The 25243-nt window shown below is 67.7% G+C and overlaps 11 protein-coding genes across 11 annotated transcripts; 6 read left to right on the top strand and 5 right to left on the bottom strand.

The window, feature by feature from the left end:
• Window positions 1-62: 62 nt before the first annotated feature.
• Window positions 63-2886, bottom strand: FA09DRAFT_346288 (hypothetical protein; the record flags this gene model as incomplete). The annotated part of the gene is made up of 2 exons (XM_025744741.1): window positions 2239-2886; window positions 63-2181 (listed from the first exon to the last, which is right to left on the bottom strand). The coding sequence occupies exons 1-2, from the start codon at window positions 2664-2666 to the stop codon at window positions 63-65; spliced, it is 2547 nt and encodes an 848-aa protein (XP_025597588.1). The 5' UTR covers window positions 2667-2886.
• A 228-nt stretch (window positions 2887-3114) lies between these two features.
• Window positions 3115-4471, top strand: FA09DRAFT_309152 (Yip1-domain-containing protein; the record flags this gene model as incomplete). The annotated part of the gene is made up of 4 exons (XM_025740600.1): window positions 3115-3475; window positions 3546-3709; window positions 3932-4113; window positions 4175-4471. 4 exons carry the CDS (start codon window positions 3115-3117, stop codon window positions 4350-4352), a joined length of 885 nt encoding a protein of 294 aa, XP_025597587.1. The 3' UTR covers window positions 4353-4471.
• FA09DRAFT_346287 (hypothetical protein) lies at window positions 4456-6871 on the bottom strand (the record flags this gene model as incomplete). Its single annotated transcript, XM_025744740.1, has 4 exons — window positions 6802-6871; window positions 6439-6738; window positions 5223-6357; window positions 4456-5167 (listed from the first exon to the last, which is right to left on the bottom strand). Exons 1-4 carry the CDS (start codon window positions 6833-6835, stop codon window positions 4456-4458), a joined length of 2181 nt encoding a protein of 726 aa, XP_025597586.1. The 5' UTR covers window positions 6836-6871.
• A 325-nt stretch (window positions 6872-7196) lies between these two features.
• On the top strand, window positions 7197-9340 carry FA09DRAFT_361134 (hypothetical protein). The gene is made up of 3 exons (XM_025745314.1): window positions 7197-7534; window positions 7653-8222; window positions 8278-9340. Exons 1-3 carry the CDS (start codon window positions 7411-7413, stop codon window positions 9102-9104), a joined length of 1521 nt encoding a protein of 506 aa, XP_025597585.1. The 5' UTR covers window positions 7197-7410; the 3' UTR covers window positions 9105-9340.
• On the bottom strand, window positions 9330-10215 carry FA09DRAFT_330473 (hypothetical protein; the record flags this gene model as incomplete). Its single annotated transcript, XM_025742614.1, has 4 exons — window positions 9330-9580; window positions 9651-9704; window positions 9761-9971; window positions 10033-10215. The coding sequence occupies 4 exons, from the start codon at window positions 10210-10212 to the stop codon at window positions 9534-9536; spliced, it is 492 nt and encodes a 163-aa protein (XP_025597584.1). The 3' UTR covers window positions 9330-9533.
• A 651-nt stretch (window positions 10216-10866) lies between these two features.
• On the top strand, window positions 10867-13350 carry FA09DRAFT_298685 (glycoside hydrolase; the record flags this gene model as incomplete). The annotated part of the gene is made up of 5 exons (XM_025740256.1): window positions 10867-11616; window positions 11673-11723; window positions 11774-12429; window positions 12499-12898; window positions 12991-13350. The coding sequence occupies 5 exons, from the start codon at window positions 10867-10869 to the stop codon at window positions 13348-13350; spliced, it is 2217 nt and encodes a 738-aa protein (XP_025597583.1).
• A 1304-nt stretch (window positions 13351-14654) lies between these two features.
• FA09DRAFT_298574 (glycoside hydrolase/deacetylase) lies at window positions 14655-15445 on the top strand (the record flags this gene model as incomplete). The annotated part of the gene is made up of 2 exons (XM_025740251.1): window positions 14655-15295; window positions 15352-15445. The coding sequence occupies 2 exons, from the start codon at window positions 14655-14657 to the stop codon at window positions 15443-15445; spliced, it is 735 nt and encodes a 244-aa protein (XP_025597582.1).
• A 584-nt stretch (window positions 15446-16029) lies between these two features.
• Window positions 16030-16718, top strand: FA09DRAFT_49204 (hypothetical protein). Its single transcript, XM_025745689.1, has one exon. It carries the CDS (start codon window positions 16129-16131, stop codon window positions 16486-16488), a length of 360 nt encoding a protein of 119 aa, XP_025597581.1. The 5' UTR covers window positions 16030-16128; the 3' UTR covers window positions 16489-16718.
• Window positions 16719-19027, bottom strand: FA09DRAFT_49255 (hypothetical protein). Its single transcript, XM_025745690.1, has 4 exons — window positions 18772-19027; window positions 18440-18533; window positions 17278-18370; window positions 16719-17195 (listed from the first exon to the last, which is right to left on the bottom strand). The coding sequence occupies exons 1-4, from the start codon at window positions 18862-18864 to the stop codon at window positions 16949-16951; spliced, it is 1527 nt and encodes a 508-aa protein (XP_025597580.1). The 5' UTR covers window positions 18865-19027; the 3' UTR covers window positions 16719-16948.
• A 313-nt stretch (window positions 19028-19340) lies between these two features.
• On the top strand, window positions 19341-21919 carry FA09DRAFT_330471 (putative endoplasmic reticulum insertion protein SEC61). The gene is made up of 5 exons (XM_025742613.1): window positions 19341-19392; window positions 19496-19564; window positions 19946-20224; window positions 20498-21434; window positions 21498-21919. The coding sequence occupies exons 1-5, from the start codon at window positions 19383-19385 to the stop codon at window positions 21598-21600; spliced, it is 1398 nt and encodes a 465-aa protein (XP_025597579.1). The 5' UTR covers window positions 19341-19382; the 3' UTR covers window positions 21601-21919.
• A 288-nt stretch (window positions 21920-22207) lies between these two features.
• FA09DRAFT_298716 (hypothetical protein) lies at window positions 22208-22878 on the bottom strand (the record flags this gene model as incomplete). Its single annotated transcript, XM_025740257.1, has 5 exons — window positions 22208-22385; window positions 22446-22525; window positions 22561-22648; window positions 22707-22736; window positions 22793-22878. The coding sequence occupies 5 exons, from the start codon at window positions 22876-22878 to the stop codon at window positions 22208-22210; spliced, it is 462 nt and encodes a 153-aa protein (XP_025597578.1).
• Between the last annotated feature and the right edge of the window lie 2365 nt (window positions 22879-25243).

The following is a 25243-nucleotide window of genomic DNA, read 5'->3' as shown; positions in this document are numbered from 1 at the left end:
CGCACAGCGACCTCCGTTCTGCACGTTGATCTCGCAAGACTTATACATTGTCGGGCATCGTGTCAATAGCTCTCATAGTCTGAGTCAGGCGCGGCTGATTCCCACTTGTTCAGCATCTCGTGTAGCATCATCATCTCCCCTTCGGCATATTGCTCGGCTTCGCGGCGCGCAGTCTCTAGGTCGATGATGACAGCTCTCCCGTCGTCAAGCAGCATGATGTTGCGCTGAGCAACATCATGATGACACCAGCCAGCAGCATGTAGCTGCACATATGCTGCGACGACAGCGGCCCGCACGTCGGACACGACCACTGTGGCCGGATCGACCGCGTACAGCGGAGCGCCGCCGACGTCCTCGAGCAGCAGCACCGGGATCTTGCCCTGCAGGCATAGCTCGAAGGGGCCAGCGTACAGCAGGCGCGGGATGACGACTCCTTGCAGCGGCGCCAGCGCGGCGTAGGCGTCGGCCTCGTACGACGCCCGGCGGATGGCGTCCTTCTCGCGATCCTCGCGCCGGCTGCGCTGCCACTCGTCCTCGTCCTCGGCGATCAGCCCCGCATCGGTCTGACGCGGCGCCTTGACCATGCAAGATGATGCGCCCGAAGGCGCAACTGTGCGGAGATACGGCTGCGGCAGAGCCGGGTCGAGCTGAGTGTAGCATGACGAGCGCCACGCGCGATACACGTTTGCGTAGTTGCTCTGAGAGAAAGGGGCGAGCGCGACGTAGAGATAGTCGCCGATGTCGCCCGGCCGGGGCAGGCTACGGCCGGCGGGCTCGGAAGGCACGACCGAGGCATTGCTCACGGAGCCAAAATTGTCGCTGGAGAGAGACACGTCCGTCTGTGATGCCTCGTCCACGTCCTCGCTGCGGTCCGGCGAGGCGTAGAAGGACGTGTCGACGGCACTCGAGGCGGACAACTTGCGGGGCCGAGCGAACTCACCCTCCGGGATGAGGAGTGACGAGAGGTCGGGAGTCTTCAGGGCCGTGCGCGCTGAGCGACTAGAAGCACCGGACGATCTCGCATCAGGCGAAGCGCTCGCAATTGCGCCTTCATGCGCGCCGCCGTCAGCTGCCGCCTGCGCCGCAGACATGCGATTTCGCTTGGGAGGCCGTCCTTGACTGTGCTTCTCGCCGGACCGCGGTCGAGCCGCGCGAGTTTGCGCTTGGAAGCTCGCCGGAAAGACATGTATGCAGATCCACGTCTCAATATGGCCGTGAGTAGCGACAGGCGACGACTCTTGGGAGCGAAGCTGTGCGTAGAGGGCCCATCTGACGATCGACATGATCATGTTGCCGTCCGATGTCCAGCGAACCTGCTGCGGAGACTCCGGAGAATTGGCCGCCGCGGGCATTCGCTCTCCCGGGGACAGTTCCGCGAAAGTAGCCTCGTCCGCGAAGGAGATGCGGTATTGGCGCGGCGGGTAGACAGGTCCCTTGCACTGATCTGACGAGCCCTCGGCGGCCGCACATCGGGACTCGCTTGAACCAGCAGGCGCATTCACGCCTTGCGATGAGTCGCGCTCTCGCTGAAGCTCGAACGGCACGAAGGCCTGGCCGTAGTCGCCCAGTATCGCAGCACACACGACATTAGGGCTGGCGGTCTGCACGAACAGCTGTTCGATGAGCTGCTTGTCGATCGCGAGCGAAGCCGCACGCGTGGCGGTGCTGACGAAGCGCGTGGCGCGAGCGAGCGACGCTGGGTCACGGTTCTTGATCTCGAGCAGACCGGCCACTTGGTTGCCGCTGAAGAGCAACAGGGCTGGCCTGACCAGGGACCAGAGGTGGGGACGACCGTGGCGGGCTGCGTCCTCGACGCCCACTAGGCGCAGCGGCGGAAGCGGCGGCAGCGATGACGGCGTCTGCGCGTTTCGCGCAATGCGGACCAGCTCGAGCATGCCGTTGATCACGGGTCGGTTGCACTTGAGCCACGACCGAGTCCACTCGACTTCAGACGGCCGCTCGTGACGCCCGAGAATCGTTTCTGCGGATGGCAGTTGCCGCAGCGTGTGCAGTTGCAGGACGATGCGGCCCTGCTCGAGGCTCAGGAAGGTGGGCGAGAGACCCGTCGGGTCATCTGCAGTGGCCAAGCTCTCGACGAGGCGAGCCGCCTCGATGAAAGGCTCTTCCATCCGAGACGACGAGAGCGATGCGGCGGCCTCGCTCCAGCGATCCGGCGCATCGCTGTGACACGGGCTCGAGGTCAGCGAAAGATGCGTACCCGAGGTTTGATTATCTCACCTGACACCGACGCCGGAGGAAACAAGAGATACGTTCATCGCCGTGAGCATGGCGTGCTGCCGCTCCGTAATCTCTGTTGATCCACTGTTGCGAGGCAAGGTTGTTGGCGTCGGTGGCGGGACCTCCTCCTCGTGATCGGACTGCGCGAAGAGATCCTCCCATAGAAAGGCAAATGCCCGGTCGCAGTACAGGCGAAAGAGGCGCAGCAAGCGCAGCGGTGCAGCCTCGGCGGGTGGAGACGGCGTGGCAGCGGAGTCTAGCGCTGCCGGCTCGGCAGCCGGAGGTCCAGGTGCCGCGACGGGCGGCAGGTCGATGACGACGAAGCTGTTCTTCCGCCCATCACGGCTGGACAAGACGGAAGTGGCATAGAAGGCGCGCGTGCGCGGCGCGTTGTCGGCACGCCGGGCATCGTCGGGCCGCTCTGCCATCGCTGCGGCGGCAGACCTGGCGTGCTGCGGTGCTGATGCGCGAGTAGAGGGGCGTGCGGATGGAAGCGGCCTGCGGTGCAGGGCAGATGGGATGACAGGCAGGGCTTGTGAAGCGATGCACGCGCTGCGGCGATACTGCGCAAGTTATCGAGCGCCCCGTCGACCAGAACATATAGCTATATCTGAGCGTGCGTGTGCCAGTGTGTGAGGGCTGTCTCGGTGTTGGCGGTCAAGACGGTGATGCTGCTTGTCAGCCAACGGTTGGATCTGGGTGTCTCAGAAGCGAGCCGCGGAGGCGCGTCACGTGGCGGTGCGCGCCTCGGCCCGAGCTGCCAGCAGCGCCGCGGCGCCGCGGCGGCCGCGCGGCGCGCCACGCTGCTGCGCCCGTGCGCCCGCTGCTGCTGCTGCGTCCTTCGCACCGCCATCCACCTGCACCTCTACCTCGCGCATGTCCGCCATCTTCGACTCTTCCTCGCCGTACGGTGCGGCAGGCGGCGGCGGCGGCGGCGTCAGCTACCGCGCCGGCGGCGATCCGTACGGCGGCAGCGGCGCCAGTGCCTCTGCGCTGCGCGGCGGCGGCGGGCCGTCGGGCGCCGCGCCCACGGGCGCCGCGCCCCTCTCCTTCTACTCGTCGTCCGCCAGCGACGCATATGGCGGCGTCGGGGGCGGCGGAGATGCGCGCCCCAGCCTCGAGGGCAACATGAGCGGCAGCTTCGGCGCCGCCGACCGCGCCATGCTCAATGCGCAGATGGGCTTCTGGAGCGCCTTTGGCACCGGCGGCTTCCCCGACGAGCCGGGGCTGATGGAGGGTGAGTGCGGTGCTTGGCTGGCAGACATGTGCTCGCGCGGCGGCTGAAGCCCCCTTGGCGCGCGCGGCAGAGCTCGGCATCAACTTCTCGCACATCCTCGACAAGTCGCTCACCGTGCTCAACCCCGTGCACCGCTACTCGGCCGCACACCAGCGCGACGCGCACATGATGGACGACACAGATCTGGCAGGCCCGCTGATCTTCTGCTTTGCGTTTGGCATGCTGCTGCTGCTGGTGAGTGTGCTGGGCAACGGAGTGAGGGGGGGGGGGCAAGTGCGTGCGCCCTTTGGGGCCGGAACCAAGGGGCCGCACGAGTGGCCAGACGCTGCTGCTACTTGGACTGCTGTGTTCGTGCTGCACTCTGCACGCTGGCAAGAGACGTCGCCGCAATGCACTGAGGCATGCAGCTGCCCATGCGGTGTGGGTCACGCTGACCTCTTTCGCCTCTTGCAACAGTCGGGCAAGTCGCAGTTCGGCTACATCTACGGCGTGGCGCTGCTGGGCGACGTGTCGATCTACATGCTGCTGAATATGATGTCAGAAGAGGGCATCGACGCATATCGCGTCGCCAGCGTGCTGGGCTACTGCTTGTTGCCGCTCTGCATCCTCGCGGCGATCAGCGTCTTCGTGGCGCTCGAGTGAGTGACTCTGCCATCAACGACGGCTGATGCGCTGCTGACGCCCCGCTCGTGCGCGCAGCTCGCTGCTCGGCTACATCGCGGCGCCGCTCTTCATTCTCTGGTCGTCCAGCTCGGCGTCAGGCATCTTCGTCTCGATCATGCGGCTCAGCGAGCAGCGCTTCCTCATCGCCTACCCCGTCGGCCTGCTCTACTCCGTCTTTGCGCTGCTGAGTATCTTCAACTTCGGCGGGCGATGAGCGAGAGTGGGCGGGCAATAGACCAGGGTTACAGCAGTATCAAGCAGCGTAGCGTGCAGGCAAGGAGAGCAGGGCAAAAAAAGTGACAGACAGCGCGACCCCATCAGCGACCACGCAGCTCGTCCAGCGTCATCTCGCCCTCGGCAGACAGGCCCAAGGCGGCGCGACCAGGCGTGACCGGGCGCACCTGCAGCGGCTCGGGCTCGTCGAGCCAGTCCGAGCCTGTCGCGCCGCCACCGAGGCTGCGGTGGTGCGCTGGCCGCAGGGGCGCGACCTTGATGGGCGTCCGCCGCGCAGGCAGACGCGTGGAGGCCGCTGCGGCACGGCGAGGCGCCGGCGTCGAGTGCGTCGGCTGCGGCGGAGGCGGCGTGCGCTTTGCTGCCGCGACTGGCTGCGCCGCTGGAGCGCTCTGCTCGTCGCGCAGCGCAGGCGTCGGCATCGTGGCGCCGAGCGGTCTCTGCAGGCGGCGCACGCGCGTCACCTTGGTGCGTGGCCGCTCGTGCAGCGGCATGTCGATGGACGTGAAGCACTCGAGCTTGCGCGCCAGCTCCGTCTGTGCCTGCTGCGCGGCGTCGAGCTCGAGCCGCAGCGCCAGTGCCTCGTGCCGCGCTTCGTCGCGGTCCACGCGCAGCCGGTCGACGTAGAGGATGCGCTGGGCGCCATTGTCGTGTCCGGCCAGCGTCGCGTTGAGAGACGCAAGCTCGGCGGCCTCCGATGCCGCATCGTCAAAGCGGCTCAGCAGGTGCGTGTGCTGCACGGAGAGCTTGCCGTAGGCCTCCTCGTACGCCGTCGCCCGCGTGAGCGCCGCAGAAAGTCTGGCGCGCAGTCGGTCAGCAGGCGCTCCGCAACAGGAGGCTGTCAGCTACTCACTCCTCCACCTCGTCGCTCCAGCGCTCCTCCTTGGCGCGCGCATTGCTGATCTTGCTCAGGAGCGCCTTGTTGGCGTCCTTGAGCAAGCTCTTCTCGCGCTGCACCTCTGCAGCTGCGTTCTGCAGCTCGGCGATCTGCAGCTCGGCATTGACTGCACGCAGTGCCTCGCGGTTTGCGCGCTCCAGCGCCACGGCTCGCTCGGCTGCTGCGCTGGCCAGCCGCTCTTGCTCTGCCGTCGAGGCAGAGATCGCCAGCCGAAGCGTCGTTGCTTCTTCCCGCTGCTCGACCTGCGTGTGGCGCAGCGCGGCGACTTCGTCTGCGAGCAGGTCGGCTCGCGACTCGGCCGCCGCACGTAGCACTTCAGCCAGTCCGTCGAGCTGAGCGGGAGCCCTGGGCTCGACTGCCGGCTCGAAGGTTGCGACATCGAGCGGCAAGGCTGTCGCGAGCTCGGCATGTGCGTCGTTGAGCTGTGCCGCAAGCGTCTCGCGCTCTTGCTGCCAGACCGCTTGGCGACCGTGCCACTCGCTGCACTCGGCGCTCGCTGCTTCCAGTCGCACGCGCAAGAGTTGGTTCTCGTGCCGGTAGACGGAGTTGAGGAGCTGCAAGCTCGCGGCGCCCAGCTGTGAGGCGCGTAGTCGCTCGCCGAGCTCGCAGCCGGCTCGCGACAGGAGAGCTGCTCGTTGCACGACCTGCTCGAGCTCTTCATGCTCCTCCTCTGCCGATGCGAGAGCGGCATCGAGCTGCTGTTCTGCGCTCTGCAGCTCGGCACAAGCGGCTTGCTCCCGCTGCAGAGCTGCGTCTCTCTCCGACATTGCCGCATGAAGCCGGTGCTCCGCGCTGGCGACCTTCTTGCGTTCGAGGTCCTGCATCTCCTTGCGCAAGCCGTCGAGCTCCGAGGAGAGGCGAGCGCCGGTGCGCACTGCGTCGGCCGCCTCGCGCTGCGCCAGCTCGCGCTGCTTGCGCTCCTCCTCTGCATCGCGACGCGCCGCCTCGATCTGCGCGGCGGCGTCGGCTTTGGCGCGCGTATGCAGCTCCTCGAGTGTCTGCAGTGACGTCTGCAGCGCGGCCAGTTTCGGCGCACCGCTGGCCTTGGCGAGCGATGCCTCGAGCTTCGTGCGCTTCTGCGCCGCCAGGCCTGCGTCGAGGAGGGAGGGGAGGCATCAGTCGCCTCTCCTCGGTGGTTGCCCCCCATCTCTGCGCAATGCCGCACACTCACGCAGCTCCACCGCCATGTCCTCCACCTCCCTGCGACTCTCCACGAGCTCCTCGTCGCGCTCCTGCAGCGCCTTCTGTGCCTTCTCGAGGCGCCGCTCGAGCTTCTCGCGCTCCTTGTCCGCGGCGGCGCCCTTGGCCGGCAGTGCCGCCGCCACGTTGACGTTGCGCGCGGCGAGCGGCAGCTGCGTGGCGGTGACGTCGATGCGGCGCGGCGCGTGCGAGGCGACGGCCATGGTGGGTGCCTTTGCGCGCGGCGGCGACGGCACCGAATACGCGTTGGGGCCGGGCACGTCCGAGGGCCCTGTGCGAGAAGCGAGGTCAGCACGGCGCGCGGCGGAGCATGCGCCTCGACGGCCACACGCACGCTCGGGCGGAAAGCGCGGCGCCTTGGAGGACATGGCGCCTGTGCGGGCGCTGGCGGGAGTGTGCTGCGCTGGAGGTGGTGGGTAGCGTGAAGATGTCGGCGCTGTATCCGAGCGTCATCCGTTGCCCTCGCCTGCTCTGCATCCGGCCCACGCGGCGCGGCTAGAGACCAACACCCGCAGACGCGTCGAGCTGCACCGCCGCCGGGCGAGATCAACACCGGCGCCGCCGGTTTGTTCTAGAGGCGGCGCGTCGCGCGGGCGGGCACGCGAAGCTGGCGGCGCGCGCGAGCCGGCGCGCGGCGGCTCGGCGCCTGCCTGATTTGGCGTGCAGCGCCGCGCGCCTGCTCCGCCCATCGCGGCCGCGGCCCTTCCTCTTAGCTGCAGCTGCTGCTCCGTCCCTTCTCTTTGCTCCCCATCCCTCTCCATTCCGCTTTTCGCCTCACGCCCGCCCGCTGTCGACGTCCTCTTCCCGCGCACTGCTCCGTCTTCGCTCGAGCGCCGCCTCGACGCCTCCTCACGCACACACACACACGAACCCCTTCACTCCCCTCCGATTCCCTCCCATTCCCCTCCACTCGATCACACTCCCCGTCCTCACGCCAGCCGCCATGTTCGCATCCGTACACACGCCCGGCCCCGCCACCGGCCGCGGCCGCAGCATGTCGCCGGCGCGCCGCGCACGCGGCGCCATGACCGAGGGCCGCGCCAAGCTCGGCGAGGGCAAGGTTGGCGGTGAGTTTCTCTTCTTGAGAGAGGGACGCGCGCCGAGGCAGCATCTGCTCCCTTTCGTACAGGGCAGCGCATCCTCTCTGCCACAACATAGAGCTCACGCATCGTTCCTCCTCTCCAGAGGGCAAGCGCATCTTCGAGTCGCTCGCCAAGCAGGGCGCCACGCCCGCCCGCGGGCGCCACGGCTTCCTCGGCGACAAGGACCGCACGAACCAGTCGCCCATGCGCTCGCGCCAGCAGGGAGGCGACGAGGGGCAGGGCTCCAGCTCGGGCTCGGGTAAGGACGCGCTACTCTCGCCGTCGAAGCAGTCGCTGCAGCCCGCCGCCAGCCCCGCCAAGGCGGGCAAGGGCAAGGCGCGCTCCGTCTCGCCGCGCAAGGGAGCGCTGCAGCTGCAGACGCCGGCGCCCTCGCGTCTGGCCGACATGAGCTACGCCACGCCGCGCTCCGTCGCCGCCGAGCCTGTGCCGCTGGCGTTTGCGCAGCGTGCTGCCGAGCTCAAGACGCCCGTGGCGCAGCTCGGCCGCGCCGGCGCCGCACGTTTCCGCATGGGCGAACTCATGGACCAGGCGGCGGCGGCCAGTGCCGGCGGGCGGGTGTACGAGGCGCCAGAGGAGGAGGTGCAGACGCACGTCGCCGAGTGGGACGAGTGGCCCGAGATCGAGTACATGGCGCCCAGCGACTGGGCCAAGAGTGAGCGATCAGTGTCGCAGCATGCCCACGTACCTCTGCTCATCCCGCCGTCCAGACACGCCCTACGACTTCCCGCCTGCGCTCGACAACCTGCCGCGCGGCGCCGAGCTGGGCCAGATGCTGGCCGCCTTCCGGCCCATGGGCGTGTACCGGCCGCGCAAGCTCTCGCTCGAGCTCGAGGCCGACATGCTGGCGCAGGAACTCAAGACGCACATCGAGCACGGCCTCGACGCTCTCGAGCCGCAGGAGGGCCTGCAGCGCACTGATGAGGCCGATGACGAAGGGCCGTGGCCCAACGTGCAAGTCGCACCTGCCGCCGCTGCTGTGCCAGCCGCATCGCAGACGGCCAAGGCCCGCACGCCGTCGCAAGGCTCGACTGCCTCCGTGCGCAGTGCGTCGTCGACTGGCGCGCGCGCACCGCTCGCTCGCGGAGCCATGGCACCACCGCCGCCTCCGTCGATGACGGCGCGCGTGCGCTCCGGAGTTCCGCTCTCCTCGGGCTCCTCGCGCCCGCAGACCACTACTGCCCCTGGTCGAGCCGCCCCGACGCGCACTGCTGGCCCGCCAGCCGTTCGCGCGACGGCTGCCAAGAACAGTGAGCCGCTCAAGCGCGCCCTCAGCAGCAGCAGCAGCGCCGCTGCTCGCCCGGCCGTGCGCTCTGCGCTGGCGCCCGTGCGTCCTGCGCAGGCACGCGCTGCTGCGCCGGCAGCAGCTGCGACGGCGCCAGCAGCATCGAAGATGCAGCTGCACCCGGCACTGCTCGAGGTGCAGAGCGACGCGCTCGGCATGTGGGTCGAGCAGCGCCTCGCCGACCAGCACGACGAACACGTAGCCGCAGCCGAGGGCTTCGCTCTGGATGATGACGAAGAATTGCAGGCCTAGAGGACCTTCGCAAAGCATCTCGTTCCCCTGTCCATCACTTCCCTCAAGTCTCCGAGCACACACGTCCTTCACGCACCCTCCTTTGACGCACTCATACGTTCGACCCGACCCGATACGCACACCACATCAGCACGCTATCCCTGCACTTCCCGTCGCTCCTCGCCACATGTACTACTAGCCCATTCTCTAACGCACACACACCCTGAGTCCCTAATACGAAGCATATTGAGCGGTGGAAAACGATGTGGCATTAGCGTGAATGAGGGCCGCGCGACGGTTGCGAGAGGAGGCGGGCGGAAGAGGGCCAGAGAGACGAGGATGAACGGGAGCGGCAATGGCGAGCGACGGCATCGGCGGTCAGCGCTGATGCCGCTCCAGTTCTACAACGGGTTATCTGCGCTTCTCGCGGCCCGCAACTGCGTCCGTCACTCAGTAAGGCCGGGCAGCGGCCTGACAGGCCTTGAGCTGGTCGAGGTCTAAGAGGGAGCACATGTGGTCAGCACATGCCTTAGCTTGCGGAATGGGGGCGCACGCCGCAACACGCACAGAAGGCACACGACTGCATGTCGTTGTTCGTCGTCTCGAGGCAGCGCAGGAAGTCTGCGAGGAGATGGTCAGCGAGGATGCTCCTCAGGCGGCGGAAGTTAGGCACGCACCCTTGGACTGCGCCTCGCAGTTGCCGGCCATGCGCTGGTTCTGCTGGTTCTGCGCATAGTCCTGCTGCGCCCAGCTGCCCTGCTGCGGCTGCTGCGGCTGCGCGTCCTGCACCGGCGCCGCCTCGCTGCTGCCGCCGCCGCCGAAGAGCATGTTGGAGAGGCCGTGGCCCATGGTCGAGCCGACGGCGACGCCGGCGGCCGTCGATGCCATCTGCACACGATGCGTCAGCGATGCAGCGATGTGTGTGGCGCATGGGAGCATGGCGACGCACCTGGCTGAACATGCCCGGCGCGCGGCCCTGCTGCTGCTGCGCCATGGCCGGCGGCTGGTGGGCCTGCTGGTGCGGCACGGGCGCGCTCTGCTGGCGCGGCGGCGCGGCCATGGAGTGGGCGCCGCGTGCGCCGGCGGGCGCGGAACGGCCGCCGCCCGAGGAGCGCGAGGAGCGAGGCATGGCTGTGGGTGGAGTGTGAGGGTGGAGAAGGCGAGGGAGATGAGGGTGGCGAAGGTAAGTGGCTGGTGGCCGGTGGCTGCGCAACGTGCGCGGCCCTGAGGCAGCGCGCGCGCGACTCCGGCCCGCCGCGCCACGGGTCCAGCCAGCTTTCGCGTTTCGGCGCGCACTGCGCACGGGGCGCCCCCTGGAGAGGCACGACGTGTGGAGCAAGGCCGCTGCAGCCTTCGCACCACCAGCACCGGCCTCTTCGTCGCAGCAGCCTCGGCCAGCCTCCTCCTCGCCTCCTGATCGCATCCCTCTCGCCGCCTGTCGCGCCGGGCGCACCAGCATGCAGGCTCATGCTGCTGGCAGCGCGCTCCCCGGCCACTCCTCTGCGGGGCCCAGCTCGGCCCGTGCTGGCGCCTCCAGGGCGGCACTGCCCAGCATCGTGCTGCACCTGCGGCCCAGCGGCACGCCCGAGGAGCTGCGTGCCGGCCTGGCAGAGGTGGCGCGCAATGCGCCGCGCCGCAATGTCGTCGTCGACCCCGCTGGCGCGCCGCTGCATGCCGTGCACCTGGGCGGGGAGGAGCGCGCATGGCACTGGAACGTCTGGTGAGTTCAGAGCTGCGCCGGCGCCGCTCGGCTTGCACGCCACACAAGCTGGCGCATCGCATGATGCGTCGTCGGCATCGCCGCTGCAGCGAGCTCGGCCTGTCTGGACGCTGCGGGCCCGCTGACGCACTGCTCAGCTTCGAGCATGACACGGCCCTGTCGCCTCGCGCACTGCACGTCAGCACCTCGACGTCGTCTTTCCTGCCGGACTCGGCGCCACTTAGCGGTGCGGTAGCTGCGCCGTTCATCGTCACCGTGCGCTATGTCCGGCGCTGCGAAGCGTTTCGCGCGCTCGGCCACATCCTCGGCGTCACGCGCGACATTCTCGAGCCAGCTCCATCAGATCAACAAGCACGGCATGCAGCGCTCTACGATGCCTCTGGTCGCTGGTTCCTCAGTCCAGAGGCTGCATGCGCCAAGCTGGCACTGCAAGAGCACGCGCTCTTCGAGACCGTCGGCACCATGATTGACTGCTCGCGCAACGGCGTGCTCACGGTCTCGTCGATCAAGTACACGCTTCGCAAGCTGGCACTCTTCGGCTACAACATGCTGCAGCTCTATACCGAGGACACGTATGTCCTCGAAGACGAGCCGTTCTTCGGCTACCTACGCGGCGGCTACTCGCAGGCCGAGCTGCGTGAGGTCGACGACTACGCAGATGCACTCGGCATCGAGGTCATTCCGTGCATCCAGACGCTGGGCCACCTCGGCCAGATCCTGCAGTGGCCGCGCTTCCTGAGCATGCGCGACACGACCGAGGTGCTGCTGGCCGAGTGGGAGGAGACATATGTGCTACTCGAGAAGATGATCGCGGTGAGTCGCGACTGGCGCGCTGTGGCTGAGGTTGCAGGCTGATGAGGCCGGCCCAGACTGCCACCAAGCCCTTCCGGACGAACCGGGTGCACCTCGGCATGGACGAAGTGAGCCGTGCACGCGCCGTTCCAGGCTCGATGCTGACTCGAGGCTCCAGACGCACGGGCTTGCGCATGGACGCTACCACACCATCTTCGGGCAGCACCACTACAAGGAGCCCACGCAGGTCTTCGTCGAGCATCTCAAGCGCGTCAACGCCATTGCCAAACGCCTCGGCAAGCAGCCTCAGATCTGGAGCGACATGCTTTTCTGTCTGCCTGCGCGCAACAACAGCCTGCTCGGCTACTACGACAGTGCCCAGCCCGACGCCTCGATTGAGATCCCGGCAGACGTCGATCTCGTCTTTTGGTCGTACTACCACAAGAGCGCCCAGTTCTACACGGACCGCATCAACTCGCATCGTCTGCTTGCGCGCAAGAGTCCATGGATGGCCGCCGGCATCTGGACGTGGACGCGGCACTGGGCCGCTCTGCCCTTTACATTCGCCACGTGCCGCGCCAACCTGAATGCCAGCAAGGCGCCGCGCAGCGGCGTCAAGCACGTCATGGCGACAGTATGGGGCGACGAGGGCAACGAGCACGATCCGCTCAGCTCCTTGCCGGCGTGGCACTACTACGCGGAACACTGCTACGAGCAGAAGGAGGAGGTGGACCTGCCGCGCCTGCACGCGCGCTTCGACGGCATAACGGGCGCCTCGTTCACGGACTTTGTCGCGGCGTCGAAGCTCGACGAGGTGGGCCCGGACGATCAGACGTGAGTGGTGGTGTGCTCTGATGCTGATGCCTGTAACCTCTCATTGCTCACATGTACGCGTCGCGGCAGGCTCGACGATCGCATTCATTTCGCTGCCAACACGAGCAAATGGCTGCTTTGGGAGGAGCCTGCGCTCGGCTTCGTCTCGCCCAGCGTACAAGCGTCTGGGCTAGATCTCGAGGCCCACTATGCTGCTCTGGCGGCGCACCTCACAGAGCGACTATCTCCGGGCGCCGCTGCGCCAGACGAAGCTGCCAGTCCGCAGCTCCGCGATCTGCCCCTCAATGCCCGCCTGCGGCTGCCGCAGCTGCTGGCTACCGTGCTCTCCTTCAAGGCAGGCCTGCGACTGCGTCTGCACACGGCCTACGTCGACGGCGACTGGCAAGAACTTCAGAACCTGGCAGGGCCCGAGCCAACATCGCGCCTCTCCAAGCTCCGAGCCGCGCTGGCGCAGCTGCACAGCTACCACGTGAGTTTGACTTGGAAGTGTTGCCGGTGATCCCACTGTGCTGATTGCTGTTGCCCCTGTCCCCCCCCCCCCTCCCCCTTCTCTACCTGCAGGCGACGATGTGGCACGCGAGCTACAAGCCGTTCGGGTGGGAGGTGCTTGACTTGCGCTACGGCGGTCTCCGAGCGCGGTGCGAGACGATACACGCGCGTCTGGTGCACTTTCTCGCCCACCTGCGTGCTGGCGGCTCAGTTGGCGGAGCGCCAGCAGCTGCGCTGCGAGCGGGGAAGGAGAGCGACGATTCAGAGCCGCTGGAGGACGGTGTCTTTCTCAACGCTGCCGGCGGCGACTCGGGGGAGTACGATGCGCCAGTCACGCAGCTGCCCGAGCTAGCAGCACCTCTAGAGGTCGTCTACGCCAGCCATCTGCAGCTGCTCGACTACCACCGCGTGTCAAGACCGCAGTACTGCTAGCTACGTTTCGCCTCACCACCTACTCGGCACTCCGCACTCCGCACAACTGGTCTACCCCTGTTCTGTACGCATGCGGAACGCTGCAACGGCCTGCCGCAATCTATGCGGCGGCCCTCTCGCCCACCGGGCGTTTGAGCATCTCAGCGGCTGTATTCGAGGCTCATATGCGGAGGCTCTTACGCCGAGGCCGAGGCCGTGAGATCGTGACAGCGGCTCAGCCGGACACGCACGCCAAGCGTGCGAACGGCTTGCGTGGGAAGTGAAGCTTGGGTGGCGTAGACTCTGCCTGCTGCAAGTGTAGACTGCAGCGTCGCTCCCGACCGCTGTTGAGATGCAGAGGCGGCAACGGGCACCGGGTGCGGGCGGCACGGCGGCGGCGGGCGCGGCCCGTTGGGAGCGGCGCGCGTCGGCTGCGTTAGGCGCGCTGCTCAAGGGGCCCCCCGCGCGTCTGGCGGGCGGCACCCGCTTCTCTTCCCGCAGCCGGCAGGCGGCAGAACCGCTCAGCGCCTTCGAGCTTCGCTTCATGCGCCGCCAAGAGCATGCTGCAACTTGCGCTCGCAGCCTTGGCCACGCCGGACGCAGGCACGCTTACTTCATGGCAACCCGCGCTGAGATCAGCCGCTTCCGAGGTGCCGATGCGCCCGCAGGTGCCCATGTGGTGGCCAGGTGCAAGGATGAGCTGATTCCCATGTGGTGCTGCAACATTTGTCAGGTACCGCAACGGCCGCAGAGCTTGCTGAGAGGTCCTTCGAGCGAGAGAGATGCTCCCAGTCGGACTTGGCCGCTCGCATCTCACCTCTCCTCCATTCCCCACCCTCACTTGGCTCCGTTCTGTCCCCGTCCCTGTCTCGCGTCACGACCTGTCCTTCTCTTTCTCTCTGCTCGACTCCGGCAGTCCTTCCGCCGTCCCTTTTGCTGACTCTCATTCCCGGCTCTGGCAGCCGCGCTCTATATACCACGCCCACGAGATGAGACGGCTCTCTATTGCGCTGCCGCTGTCTTCTCTCTTCATCGCAATCTGCCACGCCGCGCCGACTCGCACGCCGACAGAAGGCATCAAGGCCGAAGCCAACATGGTCGCATGGGCGGTCACATCCGGTCGTCTAGCACAGTCCGTCTCCTCGTGGACAGGTCGGCCCGTTCAAGACTCGGCGCAACAAGTTGCATTCGGACTGTCCGGCTCCGGCATCAAGGACGGCCCGGACCTGACTGCGCCCGCATTCAAAAGCGGCACCGAAGAGGCCCTGCTGCCGCCCGTGTCGCGCAAGATTCTCGAGAATCTGCAGACGCGGCTGGGCGAGGTCATGGCCAGCTCTGTGCTGCCTCCCGTGCCGCGCTCCATTGGCAATTGCCAGCGCGATCTGGCGTACAGCTTCGATGCGGGCCCTGCGGTGTGGCATGCGCAGCTGGACGACATCTTCGCCCAGAGCGGCGGGCACTACACGGCGTTTGTCAATGGGGCACTGGCCGACGGCGCATGCATCTACGACGAGAGCAACGTGGCCATGCTGCGCGCATCGCTGCTCAAGGGCCACCTCATCGCCAGCCATACGTGGTCGGGCGCGCGCCTGAGCGATCTCACGCAGACGCAGATCGACGCGGAGGTCGAGCTGCTCGAGGAGGCGACGTGGAAGACGCTCGGCGTGGTGCCTGCCTTTATCCGCCCGCCACACGGAGCGTGCGATGCCGCCTGCGTCGAGTACCTCAACTCGAGACACGGCCTCAGTGTCGTGACATGGGACACGGACTCGCGGGATGCAATGGGCGCCTCGCCCATGACCAGCATCGACGTGCTCTCCTCTTGCACGTATCCCGACCCGCACATGCCCTTGGCTCATGAGATCTTCGAGGCCAGCATCGATACAGTTGCTGCGACGATGGCGCCGCGCTACCGAGCGATGGGCTACGAGCTGCTGACGGTGCAGCAGTGCCTCGGAAAGGCATCGTGAGTGGTGTGGCTTGCGGCCCACAGCGTCTCCCTCGAGTGCTGACCGCGAGCAGTCCGTACAAACTCGTAGGTGCGCCTCAAGAGCGCGACGAGACGTGGACGTGCCAAGGCAAGAAGGCCTCGTCGGCCAGCTGGGGCGACATGTGATGTCTCCGTGAACGGAATCGAGAATAAGAATGCAGCGCCTTTCCGCAACCAAGCCATTAGGCTGAGCAGACGGAGCAGTGCGGATCAGACAGGGAGCACGCAGCGCAGGCGGCAGCGCGCGGCGCGCGGCGGAGGCGCGGCCTCAAAGTCAGCGCGCGGCGAGCTGGTGCAGGAGCAGCGCGCAGCGTGAAAGGGGCCCGTGCGCAGGCGCCCCTCCAGACAAGCATCGCTTCGGGCCGCAGCATCTGTGTGGTGTGAAGCATGCATGCTGCGGCGACGGGACTGCTGCTGCAGAGGCGGTGAAGCGGAACACTCTGTCAGGATGCCTGGCCGCGCGGCAGGCGAGAGGCGGCGCCGGTCGAGGGCGCGAGGTGGCTGTGGCCCGCGCGGCGCGGCGCCAGCGAGGAGCGCGAGTCGAGGTGGAGCTTGCTGGCGCGCGCTGCGCTGCTGCCTTGCTCCTGCCACCACCACCACCGCCTCGTCCATCTCACCCGCAGCATGAGTGCGCCGTCTGCCTGCCGCCTCTCTTCTCGTCCTGTGACTCACGCGTTCGCCAGGCGCCCTTCCCAACCTCGACACCTCCGTCAGCAGCAGCAGCGAGCAGCCCCTCTCGCCGGGCCACGCCGAGGAGGCGGTGCGTTGCCTGGCCTGGCCGCTGAGCTGCACGTGCAGCACACTCGCTGATGCGGCGCCCTCTGGCTGCGCACTCGCAGGCACGCCTCGAGAAGCTGCTGCAGAACCGTGCGGGCCAGAAGGACCTGCAGGACAAGGGCATCCTCAAGGACACGACGGTTGCTCCTGCTCTGCAGGCCAAGCAGGTGTGTTGGAGTTGGGCCCACCCCTGTCACCTCAAGCTGAGCGCCGCGCCTCGCCTCGTCAGGCAGAGCTGCAGAAGCACCAGCTCGAAGACCGCCTCGAGGGCCGTCTGGAGCGGCGCCCCGAGCGCGAGGAGCTCGAGCGCCGCGGCATCCTCAAGGACCAGGCCGTGGCGCCGGGCCTGCAGGACAGCAAGGCCAGCCTGGAGCGCAGCCAGCTCGAGGTGAGTTGCGCCGCGCGCCGCGGAGGGAGGAGAGAGGGGAGAGGAGATGGGCTGTGCAGAGAATGGCGAAGGGGCAGCGCAAGAGGGGCAGTGGGCCAAAGTGTCCTGCGGTGGACGCGCTGCCAGCGCTCTGAAGTTGCGCGCTGGCCTCGACGCCCAGCCGCACTACCGCCGCAGCCCCGGGGCGCCTGCTCACATGCCACACACTTGCCACTAGGACAAGCTTGGCCACGGCATTGCCGCGCGTCCCTCGCCCGAGGAGCTGCGCGCAAAGGGCCTGCTGCGCGACGACGAGGCGCAGCAGTGAAGGCGCCCCGTGCCCGCGCCGCAGACTCCCCTGCACCTCAAGCTCGAGTGCGCCAGTGCGCGGGCCTGTCTGCCCTCTCTGTATCTCTCTCACGAAATCTCACGATGACTCGCTGCGCTTCAATGCGAGACGAAGCATTTACTTCTCGCCCTCTTTCTCATCCGGCTTCTTCTGCGGCGTCGACGAGGCACCAAAGGTGAAGCCCGTGGCGCTGGCACCTCCACTGGCCGGCGGCGTAGAGGCGGCGGCGGACGAGCCAAAGCCGAAGCGCAGCGTGCCCGCGGCCGGCGGGCTCGGCGCTGCGCCGCTGCCGAAGCTGCCGCTGCCGAAGGAGAAGCCGGAGCTGGCGGCGGGTGCGGACGTGGGAGTGCCGAAGGAGAACGCGGGCTTGGAGGGTGCAGCTGCTGCGTGTTTGTGCAAATGTGAGCGGACGAGGCTCGAAGCCGGTGCTGCGCGGAGCAGAAGGGCATCAGGGGAGAGACTCACGCGTCGAAGAAGCCGAAGCAGCGCCTCCAAAGGCAGCCGAGGAGCCAAAGGCAAAGGCCGGCGTCGTTGCTGCGGCCGGCACAGGCTTGCTCCCGATGCTCGTAGCTGATGCAGCAGCGGTTGTGGGGGACGAGGAAGAGCCAAAGGAGAAGGCCGGCGTCGGCGTCGGTGCCTTCGTCTCGCTCTTCTCCGCCGGAGCTGCGTCGTCCTTCGCGCCCGCCGCCGGTGCCGCTGCAGAGGCGGAGGCTGCACCACTGCTGCCTGCCGAGGTTGACGCAGCAGTGCCTGGCACAGGCTTGCCCGCAAAGCTGAAGCCGCCGCTGGGCAGCGTGAACGTCGGCTGGCCCGGCAGCAATGCGGGCTTTGCGGCCTCGGCACTGCCGCCACTGCTGCTCGTGGCTGTCGGCGCAGGGGCGCCGGCGAAGCGGAACGGCGTGCTGGCCACCTTTGGCGGCGAGAAGACGGCGGGCTTCGCTGGGGCGCTGTTGCTGCTGCTGGGCTTGGCGGCAGTGCTGCTGCTGGGCTGCGAAGTAGAGGGAGCGGGAGCGGGAGCTGGCGAAAGAGCTGGTGAAGCGGTAGCGGCAGACGTAGCCGCCGGCTTCGGAGCGGAAGCAGGCGAGCTCGCCTTCTCCTTCTCTACGCGCTGCCGATGCTCGGCATAGCGCGAGAGCAGAGGCTGCAAGTCTGCGAAGGCATCGACGTCCAGAGCGCGCGCGATGGCGCTCTGCAACGAGTGGTTGAGCCCGCGCAGCTGGGCGTGGTACGAGTGCGTCGCGGCGCTGGATGGCGCGGATGTGGCAGCGGCGTGCGCGGGAGTGGAGGAAGAGGCGGAAGGCGCGGCGGAGGAGGGCGAGGCCGAGAAGGAGAAGGACGGAGCAGGCGCGCTCTTTGGTGCCGCAGCAGAGGAGGATGGCGCAGCGAAGCTGCTGCCGAAAGGCATAGAGGTGCTGCTGTTGCTGCTGCTGCCGAAGGACGTGGCTGCTCCCGTGGCAGCGCCGAAGGGCGTGAAGGAGCTGGTGCTGCTGCTGCCCCCGCCATTGCCGTTCGCCGCGGATGACGATGCCGTCGGCTGGGCTGACGGCGAGCCAAAGGACTGCTCAGGGAAAGCATCAGCCCCACTGCGTGCAACGTTGCTCCGACCCGTCAGTCGTCGGCCACCAACTTACAAAGGCAGGCGAAGCTGCCGGCTGTGCGAAGGAGAAGCTGGGTGTTGTGGCTGGCGCCGCTGCGGCGGGAGCGGCGGAGGGCGTGAGGCCCTTGCGCTTGGGCAGGCCGCGGATGCTGCGAGCGGAGACGAGTGAGGTCAGCGACAAGGTGCTGTGCAGCAGAGAGAGCGAAGGCGCCCGACGACGCTCTGCGCTGGGCAGCGAGGGCGCGGCAGGCCACGCTGCCCGCACCGCCGCATGCCCCGCGGCCCGCTCTGCCGCCTCTCACAAGCGCCACGCCTCGCATGCCGTGCACTCACGCGCGGCGCTCCGGCGGCGGCCCCGCTGCGCTGCCGCTGCTGCTCTCGTTGCCGGCGCCCTCGTCGCCCTCGTCGTCGCTGGGCGCGTCCTTGTGGATCTGGTTGGCGGCGCCGCGCTTCATGGCGGGCGAGACGGTGCGCGTGCGCGAAGAAAGGCGAAGGTGGATGAGGGTGGTGGTTGCGCTGGAGCTGAGTGCGATGCTGTAGCTGTAGAGAGGCAGCGCTGTGGGCGGATGGAGGGCAGGGCGAGAAGAGAAGCTCGAGGTGGAGTCGAGTCGAGTGGCCCGGCCGCGCGCCGCTTCTTCGCAGCTGCCTCGAGCTCGACGGCACTTCAGAAATGCGCGCCAGGCCGCAATACAGGCGCGCTGCTCCCACGGGGCTGCATTGTTGTAGAGTCGGCGGCTCCCCACGTGGCGCGCCCAGCGAGACGCCGCCCGCTCCCGCGCTGGCATGCCGCATGCGCCACGCCGCGGCGCGCGCCTCGCACGAGCCGGCGCCGTGCGCGCGCCACGTCGCTCGGCCTCGGCGCGCGCGCGGGCGGGCGCTTCTTCGCGCGGCGGCGGCGTGAGCGTGCCCCGCACTCGCACCTCACACTCCCACCGTCACACCCCACCTCGCACCCCCCACCGGACCGCCCAGCATGAGTGGCTGTGAGTGCTGCCGCACGTGCAGTGGCCGGTGCAGCTGCTGCTGCTGCTTGCAGCACGTCAGCACCCGGCGCTCCCCCCTCGCTGACCCCCAATGCCCGCCCAGTCCGCTTCCTCTCCCTCGTGCGCCCCTTCATGAGCGTCCTGCCCGAGGTCTCGGCGCCGGAACGCAAGGGTGAGTGGGCGCAGCATGCGAGCGAGCGGCCGTGGTGTGCGCGCATGCGCCGGGCTGCGTCAGACTGCGACGGGTGCGGGGCGCAGGCCGAGTGCGGCATGTATGCGCTGGCACAGCAGGTGGGGCAAGGGGCAGCGAAAGCATGGCCGTCTACGGTGGCCACCAAGCCTGCCGCATTGCCAGGCGCTGCGGCCATGGCAGACGATCGCGATGCACGCCTGCGCCGGCACGCTGGCGGCGGCGGCGACGTGTGCTCGCGGCCGTGCCGCTGCCGCTGCCGCCCGTCGGGGACCAAGGCTCCTGCCGCTGCCAAGCACGCCGTCACACGCATCGCCGGCGCTCGCCAGCCCTTGCGCACCACACACTGACCCGCCTCTGCAGTGCCGTTCCAGTCGCGCATGGCCTGGACGGCCATCGTGCTTGCCATCTTCCTCGTCTCGTCGCAGATTCCGCTGTACGGCATCATGTCGAGCGACTCGTCGGACCCGCTCTACTGGATGCGCGTCATTCTGGCGTCGAACCGCGGCACGCTCATGGAGCTCGGCATCTCGCCCATCGTCACGAGCGGCATGATCATGCAGCTCCTCGCCGGCGCCAACCTCGTCGAGGTCGACTTTTCGCTCAAGGAGGACCGCGCGCTGTTTGGCGGCGCACAGAAGCGTGAGTGCGCGCAATGTGGAAAGACTGGAGTGCCGTAGACGAAGGATGGGCCTGAGTGCGGGAGAGCATGGCGCCGCCTTTGCGAGTGGTGAAGCACTTTGTTGCTCTACAGAGAGAGGGCGCACGTCGTTGCTCTTCAGAGGCAGGGCGCAGGTCGTCGCTCTTGCGGGAGCGTGCCTTCGCTCCGACGCGTCCGCCGCGCCGCACTTCACGATGCGCTGCGGTGCTGCGCGCTTCCCTTTGTGATGTGCTATTGCTCACGCCCTGCCGCAGTCTTTGCCATCATCATCTCGCTCGGCCAGGCGACCGTCTACGTGCTTACTGGCCTGTACGGCCAGCCTTCGGACCTGGGTGCCGGAGTCTGCCTGCTGCTCATCCTGCAGCTCGTCGTTGCCGGCCTCATCGTCATTCTGCTCGACGAGCTGCTGCAGAAGGGCTACGGCCTTGGCTCGGGCATCTCGCTCTTCATCGCCACGAACATCTGCGAGAGCATCGTGTGGAAGGCCTTCTCGCCCACGACGATCAACACGGGCCGCGGCCCCGAGTTTGAGGGTGCCCTCGTGGCCCTCTTCCACTTGCTCTTTACGTGGAACGACAAGACGCGCGCGCTCAAGGAGGCCTTCTTCCGCGAGCGGCTGCCCAACGTGATGAACCTCGTGGCCACGCTGCTCGTCTTCCTCGTCGTCATCTACCTGCAGGGCTTCCGCATCGAGATTCCCGTCAAGTCGAACCGCTTCCGCGGACAGCGCGGCACGTACCCCGTCAAGCTCTTCTACACGAGCAACATGCCCATCATGCTCGAGTCGGCCCTGACGAGCAACGTGTTCATCATCTCGCAGATGCTCGCCTCGCGCTTCCCCTCGAACCTGGCCGTGCGCCTGCTGGGCGTGTGGGAGCCCATGGAGGACTCGCCGCAGCTGCATGCCATCTCGGGCATTGCCTACTACATGTCGCCGCCGCACACGTTCCGCGAGGTGCTCGGCGACCCCATCCACACGGCCGTGTACATTGCCTTTACGCTCTCGGCCTGCGCGCTCTTCAGCAAGACGTGGATCGAGGTCTCGGGCTCTGGCCCGCGCGAGGTCGCAAAGCAGCTCAAGGACAACCAGATGGTCATGGCCGGTCACCGCGAGGGCAGCATGTACAAGGAGCTCAAGCGCGTCATCCCTGCCGCCGCGATGCTTGGCGGCGCCACCATCGGTGCTCTCTCGTGCGTTTTGCCTTTGAAGTGGCCATACCCATGGCATGCGCTGACATCCGCTTGCACGCGCAGCGTCACGGCTGACCTGATCGGCGCCTTCGGCTCCGGCACCGGCGTGCTCCTCGCCAGCACGACCATCTTCGTGAGCATCGCGCGCGAGCAAGGCCTTTCGTAGGCATCGCACACTGAACCCACGTCTGCCCTGTCTTCGCACCCGCCCACAGTCCTACTTCGAGCTCGGCATCCGCGAGATGGGCGGCGCCGAGATGGGCGCCATGGGCGACCTGATCGGCTAAGCGGCGCCTCCACTGGTGTCGCCTCCGCGCTCAGCGAGTAGGCTGGCGCAACCTTGGAAGGCAAGACGTCGCAGAGGGCGGCGCTTCTGCAGGAGGGAGAGAAGAAGGAAGGGGAGGGTCAGGGCATGGCCTTGGGCCTGCTTGCGTGCGACGGGAGCAGGCGCGTGTGAATAGAGAAGAAGCGAAGCGCAAGTGGGGAGAGGGTCACAGGGGCCAGCGTGGGTTTTGCATGCGCCTCCGGCCGAAATCTAGCAGCTTTCACACCTCGAGCCCTGCCTCTCTGTCTCGCCTTGCAGCGGCGCTGGGAACGAGCTACTGATCTCTTTCGCGGCATTGGCGGTACGGTACAGGAAGTGCGCCACGGTCTAATGGTACACGCGCAAGGGGCAGGTGCAGGCGGAAGAGTGATGAGGCCCGCTGGTCTTCCGGGCCAGCCAGAGGAGCAGCGGTGCCTCGCTTGTCAGAAGCAGACTGAGAGGGAGACGACTACATGGCCGCGCCGACGAAGCGGCCGTTGGGCGACGGCGCCGCATCGCTGCCCTCGCCGGGCGACGAGCCGCCTGCAGCCGTCGAGCCGGCGCGAGCAGCACAGCCGACGCCGTTGCCGCCGTCGGTGCGCAGGTGGCGCCGCAGCGCGTCGATGCGCGCAAAGTTCTTGCCGCAGCTGGAGGATAGAGGCGTCAGCGAAAAGATGGGCATGGGCAGTGTAAGGCGCAGTACGCACGTCTCGCACGTGTGCGCCTTGATGCCCGAGTGCAGGCGCTCGTGGCGCGACAGATCAAAGTGCCTGAGAATTCGTGTGAGCTTGGCGGTCCGCCCTTCAGCGACAATGCAGTGACTCGCCTGGCGAACTTCTTGCCGCACTCGCCGCACTCGAACGGCTTGTCGCCCGTGTGCGAGCGGAGATGTCCGTTGAGGTTGAACTTCCTGGCGGCGCGAGAGAGGTCAGCACAGAGCGAGAAAGACATGCGACAGTGCGGCGCACCTGGTGAAGGACGAGTTGCAACCTGGGATGCTGCGAGGCGGAACTGTGTCAGCCAGTGCTCCGCTGCAAAAGCGTGCAGCACTCACGGGCAGTAGTGGACAGCCGCATTGGTGCGCCGGCTGGCGCTCGCTGCCTGCGTCGCGCTCGTCGTCACCGTCGCAACAGGCACCATCTCGCCGTCCAGCGGCAGGCGCGGCGGCGGAATGACGGCGTGCACGGCGGCGCTGGCGGACGGCGCCGAGGGCACGGGCGGCGAGAGGGCGCCGTACGTGGGCGCAGCCGTCTGCGAGTACTGAGTGCTGTGATGCCGGCTGAGTCCGGGCATCGGCGGCTGCTGAGCATACTCTGGCTGCATGGGGCGGAAGGGCGGCGGCGGCGGTAGCGGCGGCTGCATGTTGTGCATCGGATGGTAGGGCGCCACCATGGGAGAGCCGCCGGGGTGGCTCGCACTTCCATCTGGTCCCGGACTGCCCGCGCTGGAGTTGCTCGTGTTCGAGCCCCACGAGTGGTGGCGGTCGTGGCTGACGCGGTACGGATGGCCGCCGCGCGAGCCCACGCCCGCGTAGAAGCCTGCCGCGCCGGGCGGGCCGCCGTTGCTGCCGGGCGGCATGGGGCCGCCGATGCCTCCTGGCGGCGCGAGAGAACCGTCCGGAGCGGTGACGCGAGCCAGGTAGTCGGCGGGGTCCGCCGCGCGTGCCATGTTCGATAGGTCCTCGCTCTGCGCGGAGCGGTGGCGAGGCGAGTGTCGAGCCTCGCGCGCCGATGTCTGCGAGCGACGCAGCGCACTCGTGTTGTCCAGCGGCGAGGCTGGCTTGCTCTGCCAGGCGAACGGCGTCGGGCCACCGAGGTGCGGCGAGAGAGCGGCGAGCGCACTGGGCCGTGACGATGAGCCGCTGCTGTTGTGGCTGCTGGCGCGCACGTGGTACGGCATGCCACTTGGGCGGCCGCTGGCGCTGCCGTGCTCGCGGCGCACAGGACCCAGACTACCTGAGGGGCTCGACCTGCCCGACAGATCCTCCGAGCTCGCATGCATGGGCGACGCGGCGGCGTCCGTCATGCCGAAGTGCTGTGCCGGCGCCGGCGAGAGCGCAGGAGCAGGTGAGGGGAAATGCTCCGCCTTGGGCATCTGCTCCATCTGCACGTCGCTTAGCGCCTCGTTCTGCGCCAGGTGGTTCGGGTTGAGCGTGTCGGTCTGCATGGCAGACACGACGAGCGGCGACTGGCTCTGCGGCACGCTGACGCCCTGAAGCTTGGCCTGCCGAATCTTGGCCGTCTCGAACGCCCAGTCAATGCCTGCGGTCGTGGCTGTCGGCGTCTTGTCCGTCACGCCGCCAGGGATGATGTTCCACAGGCCAGAGCCCGCTCGAACGGGGCCGTCGACTGGCGATCGCGGCCCGACGTCCGAGTTGGAGCGCTTGCGCCACGCCGACAGGCCGCTGCCCGTTGGCGACTCGAGGAAGCCGCCGGCAGAGTTCTTGGGCGACGTCAGGAAGCCGATGTCGACGTCGAGCTTGAGGAACTTGCGGATCTTCTCGTAAGAGTCTTGCCGTGCGGGCTCCTCGCCAGCGCCGCTCGAGACGTGCGCAGAGGGCGGCGCCATGGACGACGGAGCGGGCGTGGAAGAGAACGCGGCGTCGTCCTGACCGGTCGAAGGCAGGTCGCTCGAGGACGCCGCACGCCGGTCGTGGCCGCCGCTGATGCCTTCCATGGGCCACGAGGGCTGAGTGGGCGGCGCAGACTGCGGGAGAGAGTGGAAGCCGCCCGCTGCAGCGTCGGCCGACAGCGCGCGGCCATGCCCATGAGCATGGCCGTGGCCGTGTGAGGGGCCCGCGTTATGCGACGAGGTGTCCATGGCGGTGTCGTTCAGGCTGAGCACCGGCACAGAGGGCGTGTGCTGGTGCTGGTGTGGCCGCTGCGACTGCTGCTGCTGCGCGGTGTTGCTGCCTTGCTCGCCTTCAAACACTGGCGGGAAGCGGAACTCTTTGTTCTCTGCCGCTGGTGCGTGCGGCGGCTGGTCGTCGAGGGTGATGCGCTGGCCCAGACTTTGCATCCAGGCTTCTTCCTCTGCAGAAAGACCCGAACCTTGCGCCTGCTGCTGCTGTTGGTGCTGCTGCAGATTGTGCTGCGAGAGGTCGAAGCCGGCGTCTGATTGCGATCCGAAGCTGCTGGCACGTCCGTGGAAGCTCGCAGGAGAGGAGGCACCGAGGAGCGGCGAAGCAAAAGGCGAGAGCGCCTGCTGCTGTGCAGACAGAGAGTTGTGCGGCTCCTGGAACTGCGCGTACTGAGCCAGCTGCTGCTGTGCCAGGTGCTGCGCGTGCTGCTGCTGCAGAAATGCGGTGAAGCCGTCGTCCTCGGGCGCGCTCTCCGCTACAGGCGCTGGAAGTGGGTAGCTGCCGTCTTGCGGTATCGAGGCGCTGAACTGCGTGTAGTCGTCCGTCTGGGTCGGATCGTAGAACGACGCCGGCTTACCAGCTGCGGACAGGTCGTCGAACGGGTCGTCGCCGGCGGCAGACGCAGCAGAGGAGTAGTCTGCGAGC

Source organism: Tilletiopsis washingtonensis, assembly GCF_003144115.1.
Source record: "Tilletiopsis washingtonensis strain MCA 4186 unplaced genomic scaffold FA09scaffold_13, whole genome shotgun sequence".
Lineage (NCBI taxonomy): Eukaryota > Fungi > Basidiomycota > Exobasidiomycetes > Entylomatales > Tilletiopsis > Tilletiopsis washingtonensis.
Note: the sequence above shows the minus strand (reverse complement) of the source record. Positions and strands in the feature narration are given on the sequence as shown.